General features: G+C 35.3%; 1 protein-coding gene and 1 pseudogene across 3 annotated transcripts; both read left to right on the forward strand.

The window, feature by feature from the left end:
• Nucleotides 1-1699: 1699 nt before the first annotated feature.
• On the forward strand, nt 1700-6326 carry LOC133874195 (NADPH-dependent aldo-keto reductase, chloroplastic-like; annotated as a pseudogene).
• Nucleotides 6327-7271: 945 nt separating this feature from the next.
• On the forward strand, nt 7272-17448 carry LOC133872890 (NADPH-dependent aldo-keto reductase, chloroplastic-like). Of its 3 annotated transcripts, none has more exons than XM_062310533.1 (7): nt 7272-7501; nt 9377-9427; nt 10473-10549; nt 10672-10759; nt 10921-11196; nt 11396-11641; nt 11949-12326. In XM_062310533.1, the coding sequence occupies exons 1-7, from the start codon at nt 7382-7384 to the stop codon at nt 12033-12035; spliced, it is 945 nt and encodes a 314-aa protein (XP_062166517.1). In that variant the 5' UTR covers nt 7272-7381; the 3' UTR covers nt 12036-12326. The 3 variants fall into 3 exon arrangements, with proteins under 3 accessions (XP_062166517.1, XP_062166516.1, XP_062166518.1); XM_062310532.1 differs by lacking the exons at nt 10473-10549; nt 10672-10759; nt 10921-11196; nt 11396-11641; nt 11949-12326 and adding exons at nt 15696-15772; nt 15895-15982; nt 16144-16419; nt 16619-16864; nt 17171-17448 and having other exon boundaries at nt 7282-7501; XM_062310534.1 differs by lacking the exons at nt 7272-7501; nt 9377-9427; nt 10473-10549; ... (2 more) ...; nt 11396-11641; nt 11949-12326 and adding exons at nt 14794-14832; nt 15696-15772; nt 15895-15982; ... (1 more) ...; nt 16619-16864; nt 17171-17448.
• The last annotated feature ends 464 nt before the right edge of the window (nt 17449-17912 follow it).

The following is a 17912-nucleotide window of genomic DNA, read 5'->3' on the forward strand; positions in this document are numbered from 1 at the left end:
GTGGATTGACTTAAGCCAACATTAAACAACAAAATACAGTCATAAATATTAATGATCGTTTAATAATTTGATACATGCCATAACTTTAAATTGCCACTTGTTGCAATTCTAAGCTACTCTCTCGAAGGTTTCTGCTTTTATATATAGTATAGAGAAATGTTATTTAGTAGACTGTTATACGACTGCCATATAATTGAGATGACGTGACAGTGAAAATCAACCATTAATTTCTCTTTTTTACAAGTTCTTGTTGATCCGAAGGCTTATTTTTATTGCCACGTCATCGCAGTTGTATGACAATCATATAATAGTCTACTAAATAACAGTACTCATATAGTATATGATTCTTCAATATGATTTTATTTGTATTTGTTTATTTCCTTATTTGATTCGGACATTAATAATACTTGATATATTAATTAATATTAGGATACCAAAGAAATGATTTAGATTTCTAAAGTAATTTTATTTACTTTAAAGGAACACTTGTTAACATTTTAGACTCACTTTAAATACTTATGCTTTATACATGTGTTTGTGTTTGTGAAAACTTCTGCTTTTCTGCTTGTATATCCACGCTGGTATAAAACAGTTTTAAAACTTTATCCCAAGCGGGCCAAGCCCAACTTTGTGTGAATTTTTTCTGGGTGTTGTAAACATCTAATTTAATCCAACTCAAGTTGAGTTTTATACTGTTGCAATTTAATTTTTTTTTTTAGAACTTATGCTTTATTTGTTAATGTGTTTTGAATGGTGTCTTTTTTTTTTTTTTTTTTGTCTGTGAATGTGTTTTAACTTGACATAAAAGTGAAAGTTTATATATATATATATATGTGTGTGTGTGTGAAAACCGGCCCAAAAGTGGCCAAAAGCAACTCAAAACCTGTTCAAAATTGATCTCAAATCAGCCCAAAACACAAATTGAAAAGCAGTTATACAACCACCGGTTATCTACTCAATAACCGCTAACCGGCGGTTATAAAAATAAACGCCTCCGCCTAGGCGATTAGCGGTTGTGGTTAGTAAAATGCAATTATCGCATAGGCGGTTAGCCATTTTAGCTAATAACCGCCGGTTATAACCGTTTGTACACTCCTAGTCTAAGGTTCGAATCTCTTTAGGTACAAATAATTCTTTGGGGTCAGCCCCTTGGCGAAGGATTACCCGATCCGTGTGAATGAGGCGCTTTACATGGGTCTAAAGTTTACCTAACATGAATGGGTACACAAAGTGGCCCTACCTTAAAAAAATTTCTGGTCGTAAAACTTTTTTGAAAGCTGTTTTTACTTCTCAAACACAAAAAAATTCTAAAATTCTAAAATATTAATAATCTAAATCAAGCGTGATAACAAATGCATTAGCATTGAAGCGGCATAAATCGACGAAAGTCCAGGAATAATATACATGACAAACATTAGTATGATGAAAACCTGCAATAAGAATCAGAGTCTATAATTGACTCATTGTATAACCCAATTATAATAAGAAAGCAATGAAATTCATAACCATACATTAGAAGCCAAAGACAACAATTCTGCCATGGCCCATGGGGTGTGATGTTGTTGCTGCTGTGGGTGAGTCAACGGGCGGCCGTATGGCGGTGGAAAAGGGAGGCCGGGAGAGGAGGACTATGAAGAGAGGGGTGGTGAAAGAATAACTCTAGATGTTATATCTATGTCTCTCTTATATCATTTTAAAAATAATGTGCCTTTTAAAATTATCATTTGATTTATGATAGATTAACTACTGAATTTTGATCTACGACCTTCTCTCTCTTATAATTTTTCTTCCTTTTTTGAGCTTTCAGTTGTTAGGGGAGGGGAGAGCTTTGGCTTCCCCCTTTCCCCCCTACTTCCCTTTTCCTTTCTCCCCCACCCTTTCCTGCCACTTCGGACATTTTATCTGCCTCTTCGAAGGTCCTATCCACCTCCTCAGAACCACCTACTCGGTCAAATTTTCAGACGGTTCGTTCCTCGCATGCTTGCTGGGAGAACGTTGAAAAAAAATACAAAATAGTATTTTTTATTTTTTCGTTTTGTCCTTTACTTTTTTATTATCAATAATTTATCAATTATAATACTATAAAAGCGATCGTTCTTGTTTGGATTTGCTTGGCAGCTCATGTAACTGAAAAACAGCGTGCAAGCTGGAGTGTTTAATTTGTTGAGAAATGGCGGCGAAGGCAGTTCGCTTTTTTAAGTTGAACACCGGAGCCAAGATGCCTTCGGTAGGGCTGGGGACGTGGCAGTCGGACCCTGGCGTCGTTGGCAACGCCGTCTCCAGCGCCATATTGGTATCGCATCTGAAACCATGTATGCCTTGCATGTGAATTTTACAAGAGCGATCATTCTCTCGCTTTTGCTCCTTAATTTCTTTAGTTGGTTGTCAATAGGTGGAGAAATGTTTTGGTTTTATTATCTTGTTCATTTCTTATTTATCTCCGAAACCTGTAAATTCATCGTTGAACTTCTGGGATCATATGTGAAATATTTAGCGGTGGATTTACAAAAGAAATATATATATACACAAGAATGATACCAAACACGTTTCTATATATTGAGATCGACAAAAAAACCATATCAAATAGGACTTGTAGTCCTATACGACAAAGGTGTACAAATTATTAATAGTCATTATATATAGTCACATGTCCAACCCAATTTGACAAACTAAAACCTACTATCAATTGAAACCCAATTAAGGATATATTCTCTAATTATTAACATTGTTGTGTTGCCTGAACTTAATGTTGAGTTGTAAGATAAATAAATAAAACTGGATTCTTTTGATGATTCGTAGTATATGCTTAATTTGGGGATAGTTTTCTTATAGTGGGTACGTAACAAAATTGTTGGTGATCATTAGAAGAACATAATTGCGTGATTACTAAGATTTAGGAAATCGGAAATGACAAGGTTGAATTAGATGGTTATATAGTTTCTTTTCTTTGTAAAGCACTTCATAACATGAACCTCTTTTTCTCTATCATCTTTTCTACAACAAGAAAAAGATATATATACTTTTGTAGCTTTCCTGCTGATGATGTATAATTAACCAGCAATTAGCTTACTGTTCTTTGTGTCAATGGCAGGTCGGATATCGGCATATTGATTGTGCTAAACTTTATGACAATGAAAAGGAGGTGATTTTTCATAGTACCAAACTTATATCATAGTTCTTTTTTTCTTTTTTCTTGGTTTGCTGTGGTGTATACCGCGTATATATATATATATATATATATATATATATATATATATATATATATATATATATCATCTTAGTTGTCATTTCATATCATGGCACTCTGTTAAGTCATCCGACTCAATCTTGTGAGTTCTTCCTTAGTTGGTCCTTTTCAACTGTGGCAATGGTTAAGGTTTCATCACAATTGAAAACTTATACGTATGAAAGCAAAACCAGTTATCCCAAGTAGTTGCAGGTTACTATAAATTGCATTTTCACCTTTCATGTTACGTACTGTATGGTATGTGAAGCTTATATACCGCTTGATTTGCTAAGCTATTGCTAAAAACTCGCAATTCCTTAGTATGACTTAGAATTGTGATTAGGCATCTCTTTCACCTTTTTGCATAGCTCACTCCTTAGAGTTTCCAATTCATTTGTCATGTTAAATATGTTGCAGTTTTCTTGTTCTGCTATTCTATACTTTAGGGAGCTCATTTATTGTATATCCAGATATTGAATGCTTGTACATGTTTGGCATGTTAGAATATTAATTAAATGATTAAACTCAACATTTTCTATTAGCTTAAACTTTTAGAATAAGTGGTAATTTAACATAGTATCAAAGCCCAGAGATCATGTGTTCGAACCCTACCTCCACAATTCATTTCCCATTTCAGTTAATCATTTCACATGTTGGGTGTTACTTGTTGAGGAGGAGTTTGAGCCCACACGTGAGGGAGAGTGTTAGAATATTAATTAACTGATTAAATTTACCAATTCTTATTAGCTTAAGCCTTTGAAATAAGTGTTGATTTAGAATGGCATGTAAGTGATTGTAAAGGTGTAAGTTTGGGTAGCTGATATAGCACCAAAAACTGTGATGGACAACAAGAGGCAACATGATCCCAGTAAATATGCACCATATAAGCTGGATGAGTTGATGAAAGGCAATATGGTAGTTAGGTATAAAAATTGGCTTAAAATATCAGAATACGTATTACTGTACAAGACTCTGCCTCTTTAGCATGATTTTTGCAGAAAAAGTTGATTTTTATCCTCGGTTTTATTTTCTTCTAATTTACGTGCTTCTGGTGAATATTAATGTTCATATACTGTGGTTTATCTTTGTTTGCTTGTGTACAAGACCGCCCTTGAGGTGTTTTTAAGATACTTTCTCAATCAATTAAACGTTCCATTTTTGCATTTAATAGGAAGCTGTAGATTTTATATCATACTATGCTTAAAGGAAATAACATGCTGTAGCCATTAGTTGTGTCAATGTTTTATATTATGCCATGTTAATTGTGACCTAATTTCTGGGTTGTGTAGATTGGTTCCACTTTGAAGAAGCTGTTTAGTGATGGGGTAGTGAAGCGTGAGGACTTATGGATCACCTCCAAACTCTGGTTTGTCTAATACTTATATTGGACTTGAAATTGTGCTAAACATTCTCTAATGTAAATTCAGATATAGTTACCTAGCATGGATTCATGACTGTTTTTCACTGTCCAACTGGAACCATATTTACTTGCAGGTGTACTGATTACGAGCCAGAAGATGTACCAAAGGCATTAGACAAAACTTTGCAGGACTTGCAACTTGACTATTTGGATCTGTATCTAGTATGTATATCACAGTTAAGCTTTTGGCTTTCCATGGATTACAGTGACTGCTATCACTAGTTCCTTGATTGATATACATGAAGTTATATCATGACATGCTTCATGCCAGGACATAGATCAAGATAAATTCAAAGACAGCAACTTTGGGAGTCTCACCAGCATTTTTCTTTTGTTTTGATTTATTAAACATCACTCGGTTACCAAGTATGCTGATTTCTATTGTAGATCCACTGGCCGGTTAGCATGAAGAAGGGATCAGTTGGCGTTAAGCCTGAAAATCTTACCCAACCTGACATACCAAGTACATGGAAAGCAATGGAGGCGCTCTATGATTCTGGAAAGGCTCGAGCTATTGGAGTAAGCAATTTCTCTTCAAAGAAGCTTGGGGATCTTTTGGAGATAGCACGTGTGCCACCTGCTGTTGATCAAGTGGAGTGCCACCCTTCCTGGCAGTAGCCAAAACTACATGCATTTTGTAAATCTAAAGGAGTCCACTTATCTGTAAGTATGCACATAAAGTGGTTTATAATTTCCATTTGCTGAATAGGAAAAGAAAGAGAAACTTTGCTAGTAAATCATGCAGAATAGACTAATGGGAAGAGCTGCAGAAATGAAATGGGTCTGTTTCCATTATCTGTGATTTCTGAACAACTCTATTTTGTAGTTACTTAATGAACTTTTTCTCATTTCAGGGGCATTCGCCATTTGGTTCCCCTGGTACATGGGCGATCAAGTGCGAGATCCTTAAGAATCCAATTGTCAATATGGTTGCAGAGAAATTAGGGAAGACTCCTGCACAAGTGGCTCTTCGTTGGGGGCTGCAAATGGGTCACAGTGTACTGCCTAAGAGCGCGAATGAGGCAAGAATCAAGGAAAATTTTGATGTGTTTGACTGGTCTATACCTGAAGATTTGTTTGCCAAGTTCTCTGAAATTGAGCAGGCAAGTAGCTTAGCCGTATTTCTTTTATTTATGCATTGCTCGGAACATTGTATTCTTTTGAATCTAGTTTCAAGAACGGCCACAACATCCTGCCATTGGTCTTGCTATCTTCTTGTTAAATATGCTATTTCTAAAATATGATGTTCTAAGATGGATTTCTGGGTCATTGACTACCATTCAAATTACAATCAGTAATTGTTTAAGAATATATATATCAGGTAGCTAATAGTTTCCAACGATTAAAGAGGACTTCCCTTCAATTTAAATGATTGGAATTTTTGTATTTGTTCATGCAGGAGAGGCTAATTAAGGGTACTGGACTTTTTCTTCATGAGACCTTTGGTGCCTACAAAACCATTGAAGAACTCTGGGATGGCGAGCTGTGAGCAGACATCGGATTTTTGAAACATTGTGGTTTCTGTTGTCCTGTTTTTTATCACAAATTACTTTATTTCATTACTTCTCACCTTGTAGTGACGGCAGTCATGGATTGAGTTGTTTCTGTCTCAGAAATTTATGGTAAATAGAAGAACAGTTGCATTGTATTGTGTTGGGGGTGATCATACTATAACAGTGTGCATCCATATTATTATCTATCTTTTAATAATAGATAGACACAACAAAATAAAAAAAAATAAAAAAGAAGAAATACTCATCATTCAAATGATTTTTTGAACAGCACTTATGTAGATCAATTAAGTAATGCTACCTAAAAGGGCATCAGTATGTTTGCCATGGTTGGGATAGTTGTCCTAAAGTTAATAGGATTGTTTCAATTTCAAGTAAAATGAAAATAAGTCATTTCATTATTAGAATTTAGAGAAATGCTATTCAACCTTTTCAAGTGTCGATCTCCCATTATTCTTTTCTATGTGGTTCATTCACGTCCACATTTTTATTTTTTTTTTATAAAAAAAACAAAAAAAAAAGAAAAAAGAAAAAAGAAAAAGGAAAATAACAAAGAGAATTCTAGCCTTCTAGGAGACCGACACTTGAGAATGGAAAAAGAATCCTTTTCGGTTCAAGAGGAGCCGGTCCTTGTTAAAATAAGGATAAAATTATCATTTCATTTGTTTTTGACAATTTTATCCTTGATTTAACAAGAATCGGCTCATCTCGATCTGAATTCCTTGAGAATACTGATTAGTATTTTCCTATAACTTAATATTATTGTATCTAATGATATATAATATGTTAATAAAAAAAGATTTGACTTACAAAAAAAATTCATATAGTTTTTTCAACTGTTTAGACTTAATTTCACCATTTTTTTTTTTTTTTTGAAAAACCTGAAATTAAATCTGAACTACTAAAAAAATTATACTCTATTTTTTTTTTAAACAGCAAGTAAGCCAAATAAAATCAAAGTTGGGAGGAGAAGTGAAATGATTTCCATTTTATAAGGTATGGTTTCAATTTAATATAATTTTCCAGAAAGGGAAAACATGACCGTTAAGGAATCGAAATTTCTATCAACGGACAAGCGCGAGAATCAAAAGGTCCAGCAATTTGACTGGTCCTTCAGATAAACGGTGATGATACATTCAAAACGACCGCTCTCTCTGTCCGTCTCTGCGTCATCACCAGTTCATACCAGTGTGCAGTAAAACGCGCTTCGAGGAAAGTGAGAAAATGGCGGATGGAATTCGATTCTTCCAGTTGAACACTGGAGCTAAGATCCCTTCGGTAGGGCTCGGCACGGGGCTGGCTCACCCTGGTATCGTCGGCGAAGCCGTCGCCTCCGCGATCAAGGTCTTCTTCTTCACCTTCTTTGTTTCTCGCGGTCTGATGGTGATGATGATTAATTTTAGTGCTGTTAGAGTAATTGATCGCTTGTTATATAATTTATAAGAAATGAAAGAGTTGCCGGTTGATTAATTTAGTGCCTTAAGAACTAGGGTAATTTTATATTTGCTTATGCAACATCTCAAATTCTCTGTTTTCTTCCCTTTTCCCTATGAGTTACTAAGTTCGACTCCATCATTCTTTTTTCTTTTATTGTTGCTTGTCGATGTAGTATGCCCTTCAATAAAAACATTTCTGGTATAAGGGTTCTCTCTATTATTTCCGATTATAAACTGAAATTCAGATAAAATGTGAATCCGATGGTTTGCTTTCGAATAAATCATAATGGTGAGGGAGTTTCAGCTACGGCTTTGACTTTCATCTGATTTTCACATTGAATTAAGTTGCTTTAACTCCAAACTCGTTACATCATGGAGGACATATGACATGCATAGGAGACAATTTCAACACTCGAATGGATACCATCGAAAAAGAAAGAAATCGCAAGAAAACTAAAGTGCTACGAACCTTAATGACTCTCAGATCGTGTTTAAACCATGTTGGTTGAAAGATCAACAAAGCCAGAAAGGAGGAAAATGGTCTTTTCATGTTAGCCAATCCCCTCTTAACATAATCTCGAACTAAATGAAGCACGTGTATGTATCAGCCTTACAATTGGAAACTTGGAGATGCTCCTAAAGGTTCGATACATCTTACAATTAAAGCTTTGAGATGCTTCTAAAGGTTCGCTGAAGAAGAACTGCACCCGCATTCCACTCTTAGACAAATTTCCAGACGGTGTGTGTACTTTTTATGGTAGTTGTGTATCTCTTAGTTTACTGTTATTTCTCATTTTAACACTATAAGAAGGATCAGTAGTTATTGGATTTGCTTGGCTTTGCCTATAAATCATGGCAGCTCCTAAACAAAAAAGCAGTATCGTGTCTAATTGTTTTGGGAAAAATGGCAAAGGCAATTCAACTCTTTGGGTTGAACATAGGGGCCAAGATCCCTTTGGTTGGTTTGGGGATGTGACAGTCCCACCCCCTGGTGTTTTCAGCAACACTGTCACCGTGGCCATCAAAGTATTGCTTCTAAAACAATTCTGACCTTGTATACCTTGGCACCTTGCTGTGTTGTGTGAATATAATGTTGGGAAAATATACCATGACCCCTCTGTACTTTAGCACCTTCTGGCTTTGAGACCCCAGTTTTTATTCTGATGAATTTTAGATCTGTTATAAATCGAGAGCCCCGTTAAGTTATGCTTGAAAATATAATTAGGTACCTAGGATAAATAAATAATAAAACAAAAAACCCCATAGCTCCATCGTGGGCCTTTTCTGCCATGGCCATAGAGACCCACGGCCATGGCTGTGGAGGTTGGTCCTCCATGACCTCTTTCTCCCGTGGCTGTGGAGGTTGACCGGCCATGGAGGTGTGGGGTTTTGTTTTCTGTTAAAAAAATAAAATTATTTGAGAGGCATAATAATATTTTTTAGTCGTTTTTGTTTTTTGTTTGAGAGAAAACCTAACAAAGGTCTCAATTTACAAATTTTCAAAGCACAAGTATAAAATTCATCAGATTGGAAATTATGGTCTTAAAATTAAAAATCAATAAAACACATGACGGTTGTTGCATATTTATCCTATAGTGCTTAACTACAAGATAAGTAAATGGAACATGATTGTTTTGAATGGTAATACACTTTTTGGTGGTTTTCTTATAATGCACAACAAAAATGTTGGTAATCGTTAGAAAGTTGCGTGATTGTGTCCATGGCAGGTTGGATATCGAAGCACTGCACAACATGAAACTCTTTTTTCTTGTGTCCATGGCAGGCTGGATTTCGGCATATTGATTGTGCTAAGTTTTATGGCAATGAGAAGGAGGTAATTTTGCATAGCATAAAAAATTGTATATCATCTTTTTAATGTTACTGTATGGTATGTGAAAGTTGACGCTTGATTTGCTCAGTCATTGCTGAAGACTAGCAATGTCCTTGGTATAATTTGGAATTGTTATTAGAAGTCTCTTTCACCTTTTTGGCATAGCTCACTCTTTAAATGTTCATAGTCATCCCCTGAAACAGGGCAATGTAAGAGATTTAGTTTACCCATTTAATAGTCATGTTGAATATGTCTCTTTAACTTAAGACTGTTTGCAGAGTTTTCTTGTACTGCTATTCTGTTTTAGGGAGCTTCCTAGATAGTAGATTCAGATATTGAGTGCTAATATGCATTTGGCGTGTAAGTGAGTTTAGAAGTGTAAACTTGGGTGCTTATATAGCACCAAGAAATCTGATGTATATATCTATTCCCCTTCTCGTAAGTTTCCTAATGAGATGAAGAACAAGAGACAATACGATCCCAGGAAGTATGCACCATATAAGCTGGATGAATTAATGAAAAGTTCTATGGTCCTTAGCTATAAAAATTGGCTGAACATATCTGAGTACATATTACTTTGTGCAAGTCTCATTAGAGTCTTTCAGTGGCGTGTCAACGGTAGAATGTGCTACTGTGAAAGCCATTACACGTTAGCAACACGCATCTGTATGACTTTGTACAAGACACTTGTGTCCTTAGTGTGATTTTTTTTTTCTTCTGTTTTATTTATCTTCTCTATGCACTTCTGGTGAATATTAAAATTCATCTACTGTGGTTTGCCCATGTTTATTTGTGCACAAGATACTTTCTCAAGTAATGAAACGTCTTTTTTTTTCTTTGTTATTTTTCTTGCTTTTTTCCTTTGATAGGAAGCTGTAGATTTCCTATTATACTACTGTAAAATGGTAGCATATTCCATAGACATTTGTTATGTTAATTTTCTGTTTGTGGATCAATGGTTAGAACCTTGCTAAGTGGCTTCACCCTCGTTTGCTATGACAGTTAAAAGTGTATAGTCATGTTGTGACCTAATTTCTGGTTTGTGTAGATTGGGTCTGCTTTGAGGAAGCTGTTTAATGATAGTGTCGTGAAGCGTGAGGACTTATGGATCACCTCCAAACTCTGGTTTGTTCCCTTTTTGACTTGAAATGGTGCTAAGCTTTCTCAAATATAAAATTGATTAGAGTTACCTAGCATGTGCTTGTGACTATGTTTCATTGTCTAACTTGAACTATATTTATTTGTAGGTGTACCGATCACGCCCCAGAAGATGTACAAGACGCATTAGACAAAACTTTGCAGGACTTGCAACTTGACTATCTGGATCTGTATCTAGTATGTACTAAGCTTTAACTTTCCTTGAACGTCAATAGTTCCTTTATATTCACGAATTTCCTTCCCAGTCAAACTAAGATAAAGTTATATCACCAGCATTTTCTTTTGTTATGATTTATTACTCATCACTCAGTTACTGAGTGTGCTAAGTTATTTTGCAGATCCACTGGCCGGTTAGCATGAAGAAGGGGTCAGTTGGCTCTGATCCTGAAAATCTTACCCAACCTGACATACCAAGTACATGGAAAGCAATGGAGGCATGCTATGATTCTGGAAAGGCTCGAGCTATTGGAGTAAGCAATTTCTCTTCAAAGAAGCTTGGGGATCTGTTGGAGGTAGCACGAGTGCCTCCTGCTGTTAACCAAGTGGAGTGCCACCCTTCATGGAAGCAGCCAGGATTACATGCATTTTGTAAATCGAAAGGAGTTCACTTATCTGTGAGTATGCAGATATATAGTGGTCTATAATTTCTATGTTCTGAAGAGCGAAAGAAACGGAAATGATGCAAGTAAATCTTGCAAAATAGACTAATGAGAAGAGCTTGAGAAACAAAATGGATCTGGTTTCATTTATATGTGATTTTTGAACAACCTGCTATTTTTTAGTGACTCAATGATGAACTTTTTCTTATTTCAGGGGTATAGACCATTGGGTGCACCTAGTAAGGGGTATAAGATTGAGGTACTTAAGAATCCAATTCTCAATATGATTGCAGAGAAATTGGGGAAGACTCCTGCACAAGCAGCTCTTCGTTGGGGGCTACAAATGGGTCACAGTGTACTGCCTAAAAGCACAAATGAAGCAAGGCTCAAGGAAAACTTTGATGTTTTTGACTGGTCTATACCTGAAGATTTGTTTGCCAGGTTGTCTGAAATTGAGCAGGCAAGTAGCTTAGTCCTATTCTTCTATGCGTGCATTGCTAGGTATATGTATTTGTTTGAATCTTGGTTTGATGGCTACTATCAGTCTATAGAACAGCCGTGGCATCCTGCCATTGGTCTTTGCCATCCTTGTTAAATATGCGATTTTTACAAAATGATGTTTTAAGATGGATTTCTGGATCATTGACTACCCATTAATTTTTATAATCACTTATTCTTGATTCACTTTGTGAAGATGAGATGCTACTGCATGATTTCCAAAGTCAAAACAATATACATTATTAAAATTTTGGTATCTATTCACGCAGGAGAGGCTAGGTAAGGGCACTGGATTTGTTCATGAGACGTTTGGTGCCTACAAGACCATTGAAGAACTCTGGGATGGTGAGCTGTAAGCAGACATCAGATATTTGAAACATTGTGGTATTTCTTGCTCTGTTTGATAACAAATTACTATATTTTCTATGCTTTTTCACTTGGTGGTTACAGTAGTTAGGGATTGCATAAATTGTTTCTCCCTTAGAAAATTGTAGTAAATAACCGCAGGGGGTTGGCTCTAGTAGTAAGGGATTTGCTTTTGTGGTAGTTCCATGAGGTCTAGGCTTGAATCTCATTAAGTGTATACAATTCTTTGAGGCCAGCGAAATCGGGGTATTACCCGATTCATATGGAGGGGGCACTTTACACGGGTCTGAGGTTTATCTGACAAGGGTGGGTACACTAAATGGCCCTACCATAGAAGGTTTCTCATCATAATTTTTATTTATTTCATTTTATTTTTATTTTTTTAAAAAAAAGAAAGAAAAGAAAAGAAAATCGTAGTAAATAAAGGAGCGTTTGCTTAACACGTTAGGTTTAGGAGAGATTTGTGCATGGTAATATAGCAAATGTACAAGTGAAAAAGTCATTTAAACCAATGAAATGCCAATTTTTGTTGTTCTTGGAAATTGATAATGGTTGAAGTTCTACTAGATCCATCACCGTAGCCTGCTTTTTGCGCACATATAATACAATGAGGTAATGCCTCAGTTTCTGTCCACATAACTTGATCCCGTTAAATTATAATTGTAATACATATAATACAATGAGGTAATACAATGATTTTTGCATACATATAACATGGCTTCTTCGACACGCTAATTGAATGACTACTTTGAAACGTAGAGTTAAAATTATAGCATATGTAACTTGTGCGCTATATTCCAATTGTGCTGTTTCATATGCTAACTAGGTCTTTGACAGCATTACATAAAGACCCATTTATTACAACCATGTCAAACCAATATACCGGTTGACATGACGTGTTTTTATGTGGCTTACAATATTAACTACTTAAAAAAACAAGTTTAAGTCATTTAAAACATGTCATTTTAGCCAATATGACGTACATATATATAATAAAGGGTGTGAAGTGTTGTATTACTCTTATATGAAACGATGAAAAGCATAGAAGAAAGGATTTAGAAGTTCGACCACATATAAGGCTGTCATCAACATTCTAATGAATGTGACTAACGGCTTTTGTTTAAGTTTTTACGCTAGTTCCTAATTAAGAGTACTAGGTTTTTTCACTTTTGAGTTTTGAATTGGAGCGTGAAGTTAATGGTTTAAAGAAAGATTATTATTTTTTTTCCCTAACTCAAGAAGGGATGAAAAAAGAACATTTGCAAGACTATTTCGTATATTTATTTTTATTGTGATTTGAGTTAAGTTAAAGGGACATGTTAGCTGTCCATTCCTTACCTATTTCCTACTTATTTTCATATAACCAAATCTTAAATTCACCATTAAATTTGAAAATGAGATAGGTAAGAGATGGGTAGGGGATGAACTTGTATTATTTTCCTAAGTTAAATGAGAAAAAATCAACAAACACTTGCTATGGCAATGTGCCGGCTCTTTCATTAAGTCAATTAGTCAGTCGTCTAAGGCCTTCAATAAAACTAGGCCCTCAAATAATAGGAAAATGATTCTCTATGTTTCAAATGAAATGGAGAGAAGCACATTTCTTATTCAAGTGGGCCAAAATTGTCTAAAAAAATGAAATGAATTATGACAATTTTAATCCTCTTAAAATAAGGCACCGACTCCTTTTAATTTCAATTGAAATGAAGGACAGGATCCTATTCCCAAATAGCAGTAGCATAATCGAGGCCCTTTTCGTTTAAAAAGAAAAAAGAAAAAAAAGCGCACACACATTTAAGGCCCCATTTATCACAAAAAGTTTACTCAATGCTTTCTAATTATGGTAAAAATAAAAGGTTTACCAATTGAAATAGGAAAAGGTTCACTTTGAAAAAGAAAGAGAAACAGATGGAAAGTCTTAAGGAGGGGCATATGTAAGAAATGTTATATACCATATTTTTTATTCTAAATTATCTTTCAATGTTAATGTTACAATTCTAACAAACTCTTATATATATATATATATATATATATATATAACAATTACTTAATAAAAATTAGTTAAAATTGTCATGTCAATATTGTAAAATAATTACTTGTTGAACAAATAAGTTGCAAACAAAGTGATTTAGTGCTCTCTAAATAAGGTTGAAAGATGAAAAGTCTTAAAAGATGGTCGTGTCTTATTCAATTAACAATCTCTTTGTCATTTTCCTTTTTTTCTTTTTGAAGTCTCATTTAAAAATTGAATTCTTCTCCAATTTTATGATTTTCTTTTGCCACCAATACAGTTCAAGTCCTAAAATCAGTAATTCCGTATCTGTTACCGTTCCTTATGCTAAAAGAAGTTTTTGAAAATTAAAATTAATTCTGTTTGAAATTCTCATCCCCTTCTCATTCCTTTAATTTTACTACTCTAAAAAAAAATGAGCTTTAAAACATTCTTTTTAACTTTTTTTACTGTTTATATTAGATCAACTTTTTTTTTTTATTACTATTTAAATAAAAAAATTTACTACAATACAAATTCCTTTCACTTTTTCATATAATTTTTTTTTTTTTTACTTTGTATCGTATTAATTATATTTTACGATTACTAAAAACAAAAACAAAAAATTATGAGGAGAGAAAATTTCAAACAGGCATGTCACAAGAGGGGTGTCCGGTGGCGGTGGCTGATGCGTAAAGAATATTGGTTCTTGCAAGTTGCAATCTCCGTGTAGGGAAAATGACTCTTGCACAACAGTGTAAGGTATTAGAGACATGGGGTGGATCCCTTGTGATAAGGTATTAGAGGCAATGTAAGAGATTTAGTTTACCCATTTAATAGTCATGTTGAATATGTCTCTTTAACTTAAGACTGTTTGCAGAGTTTTCTTGTACTGCTATTCTATTTTAGGGAGCTTCCTAGATAGTAGATACAGATATTGAGTGCTAATATGCATTTGGCGTGTAAGTGAGTTTAGAAGTGTAAATTTGGGTGCTTATATAGCACCAAGAAATCTGATGTATATATAGCTATTCCCCTTCTCGTAAGTTTCCTAATGAGATGAAGAACAAGAGACAATATGATCCCAGGAAGTATGCATTATAGAAGCTGGATGAATTAATGAAAAGTTCTATGGTCCTTAGCTATAAAAATTGGCTGAACATATCTGAGTACATATTACTTTGTGCAAGTCTCATTGGAGTCTTTCAGTGGCGTGTCAACGGCCGAGCGTGCTACTGCGAAAGCCGTTGTACGTTAGCAACGCACATCTGTATGACTTTGTACAAGACACTTGCCTCCTTAGTGTGATTTTTTTCCGAAAATATGATTTTTTTTTCTTCTGTTTTATTTATCTTCTCTATGCACTTCTGGTGAATATTAAAATTCATCTACTGTGGTTGGCCCATGTTTATTTGTGCACAAGATACTGACATGACGTTTTTTTTTTCTTTATTATTTTTCTTGCCTTTTTCCTTTGATAGGAAGCTGTAGATTTCATATTATACTATTGTAAAATGGTAGCATATTCCATAGACATTTGATATGTTAATTTTCTGTTTGTGGATCAATGGTTAGAACCTTGCTAAGTGGCTTCACCCTCGTTTGCTATGACAGTTAAAAGTGTATAGTCATGTTGCGACCTAATTTCTGGTTTGTGTAGATTGGGTCTGCTTTGAGGAAGCTGTTTAATGATAGTGTAGTGAAGCGTGAGGACTTATGGATCACCTCCAAACTCTGGTTTGTTCCCTTTTTGACTTGAAATGGTGCTAAGCTTTCTCAAATATAAAATTGATTAGAGTTACCTAGCATGTGTTTGTGACTATGTTTCATTGTCTAACTTGAACTATATTTATTTGCAGGTGTACCGATCACGCCCCAGAAGATGTACAAGAGGCATTAGACAAAACTTTGCAGGACTTGCAACTTGACTACCTGGATCTGTATCTAGTATGTACTAAGCTTTAACTTTCCTTGAACGTCAATAGTTCCTTTATATTCATGAATTTCCTTCCCAGTCAAACTAAGATAAAGTTATATCACCAGCATTTTCTTTTGTTATGATTTATTACCCATCACTCAGTTACTGAGTGTGCTAAGTTATTTTGCAGATCCACTGGCCGGTTAGCATGAAGAAAGGGTCAGTTGGCTCTGATCCTGAAAATCTTACCCAACCTGACATACCAAGTACGTGGAAAGCAATGGAGGCATGCTATGATTCTGGAAAGGCTCGAGCTATTGGAGTAAGCAATTTCTCTTCAAAGAAGCTTGGGGATCTGTTGGAGGTAGCACGAGTGCCTCCTGCTGTTAACCAAGTGGAGTGCCACCCTTCATGGCAGCAGCCAGGATTACATGCATTTTGTAAATCGAAAGGAGTTCACTTATCTGCGAGTATGCAGATATATAGTGTTCTATAATTTCTATGTTCTGAAGAGTGAAAGAAACGGAAACGATGCAAGTAAATCTTGCAAAATAGACTAATGAGAAGAGCTTGAGAAACAAAATGGATCTGTTTTCATTTATATGTGATTTTTGAACAACCTGCTATTTTTTAGTGACTCAATGGTGAACTTTTTCTTATTTCAGGGGTATAGACCATTGGGTGCACCTAGTAAGGGGTATAAGATTGAGGTACTTGAGAATCCAATTCTCAATATGGTTGCAGAGAAATTGGGGAAGACTCCTGCACAAGCAGCTCTTCGTTGGGGGCTACAAATGGGTCACAGTGTACTGCCTAAAAGCACAAATGAAGCAAGGCTCAAGGAAAACTTTGATGTTTTTGACTGGTCTATACCTGAAGATTTGTTTGCCAGGTTGCCTGAAATTGAGCAGGCAAGTAGCCAAGTCCTATTCTTCTATGCGTGCATACAGTGCATTGCTATTTGTTTGAATCTTGGCTTGATGGCTACTATTAGTCTATAGAACAGCCACGGCATCCTGCCATTGGTCTTTGCCATCCTTGTTAAATATGCGATTTTTACAAAATGATGTTTTAAGATGGATTTCTGGATCATTGACTACCCATTAATTTTTATAATCACTTATTCTTGATTCACTTTGTGAAGATGAGATGCTACTGCATGATTTCCAAAGTCACTACAATATACATTATTAAAATTTTGGTATCTATTCACGCAGGAGAAGCTAGGTAAGGGCACTGGATTTGTTCATGAGACGTTTGGTGCCTACAAGACCATTGAAGAACTCTGGGATGGTGAGCTGTGAGCAGACGTCAGATATTTGAAACATTGTGGTATTTCTTGCTCTGTTTGATAACAAATTACTTGATTTTCAATGCTTTTTCACTTGGTGGTGACGGTAGTTAGGGATTGCATAATTTGTTTCTCCCTTAGAAAATTGTAGTAAATATAACCCTGGGGGTTGGCTCAAGTGGTAAGAGCCATGGTCTTTGTGGTTGTCGCATGAAGTCTAAAGTTCGAATCTCCTTGAGTGTAAATAATTCATTGAGGCTAGCTCGCCGGCAAAACTGAAGTATTACTCGATCTGTATGGAGGGGACGCTTTAAACGGGTCCGAGGTTTACCTGACAGGGGTGAGTAAACGAAGTGGCCTTGCTTTGAAGGGGTTCCTCGTCATAAAAAAAAAATAGAGAAAGAAAATTGTTGTAAATAAAGGAGCGTTTGCTTAACACGTTAGGTTTAGGAGAGAATTGTGCCTGGTAATATAGCAAATGTACAAGTGAAAAAGTCATTTAAACCAATGAAATGCCAATTTTTGTTGTGCTTGGAAATTGATAATGGTTGAAGCTCTACTAGATCCATCACCGTAGCCTGATTTTTGCATACATATAATACAATGAGGTAATGCCCTCAGTTTCTGTCCACATAACTTATCCCGTTAAATTATAATTGTAATACATA

This window comes from Alnus glutinosa, chromosome 7, assembly GCF_958979055.1.
Source record: "Alnus glutinosa chromosome 7, dhAlnGlut1.1, whole genome shotgun sequence".
Taxonomy (NCBI): Eukaryota; Viridiplantae; Streptophyta; class Magnoliopsida; order Fagales; family Betulaceae; genus Alnus; species Alnus glutinosa.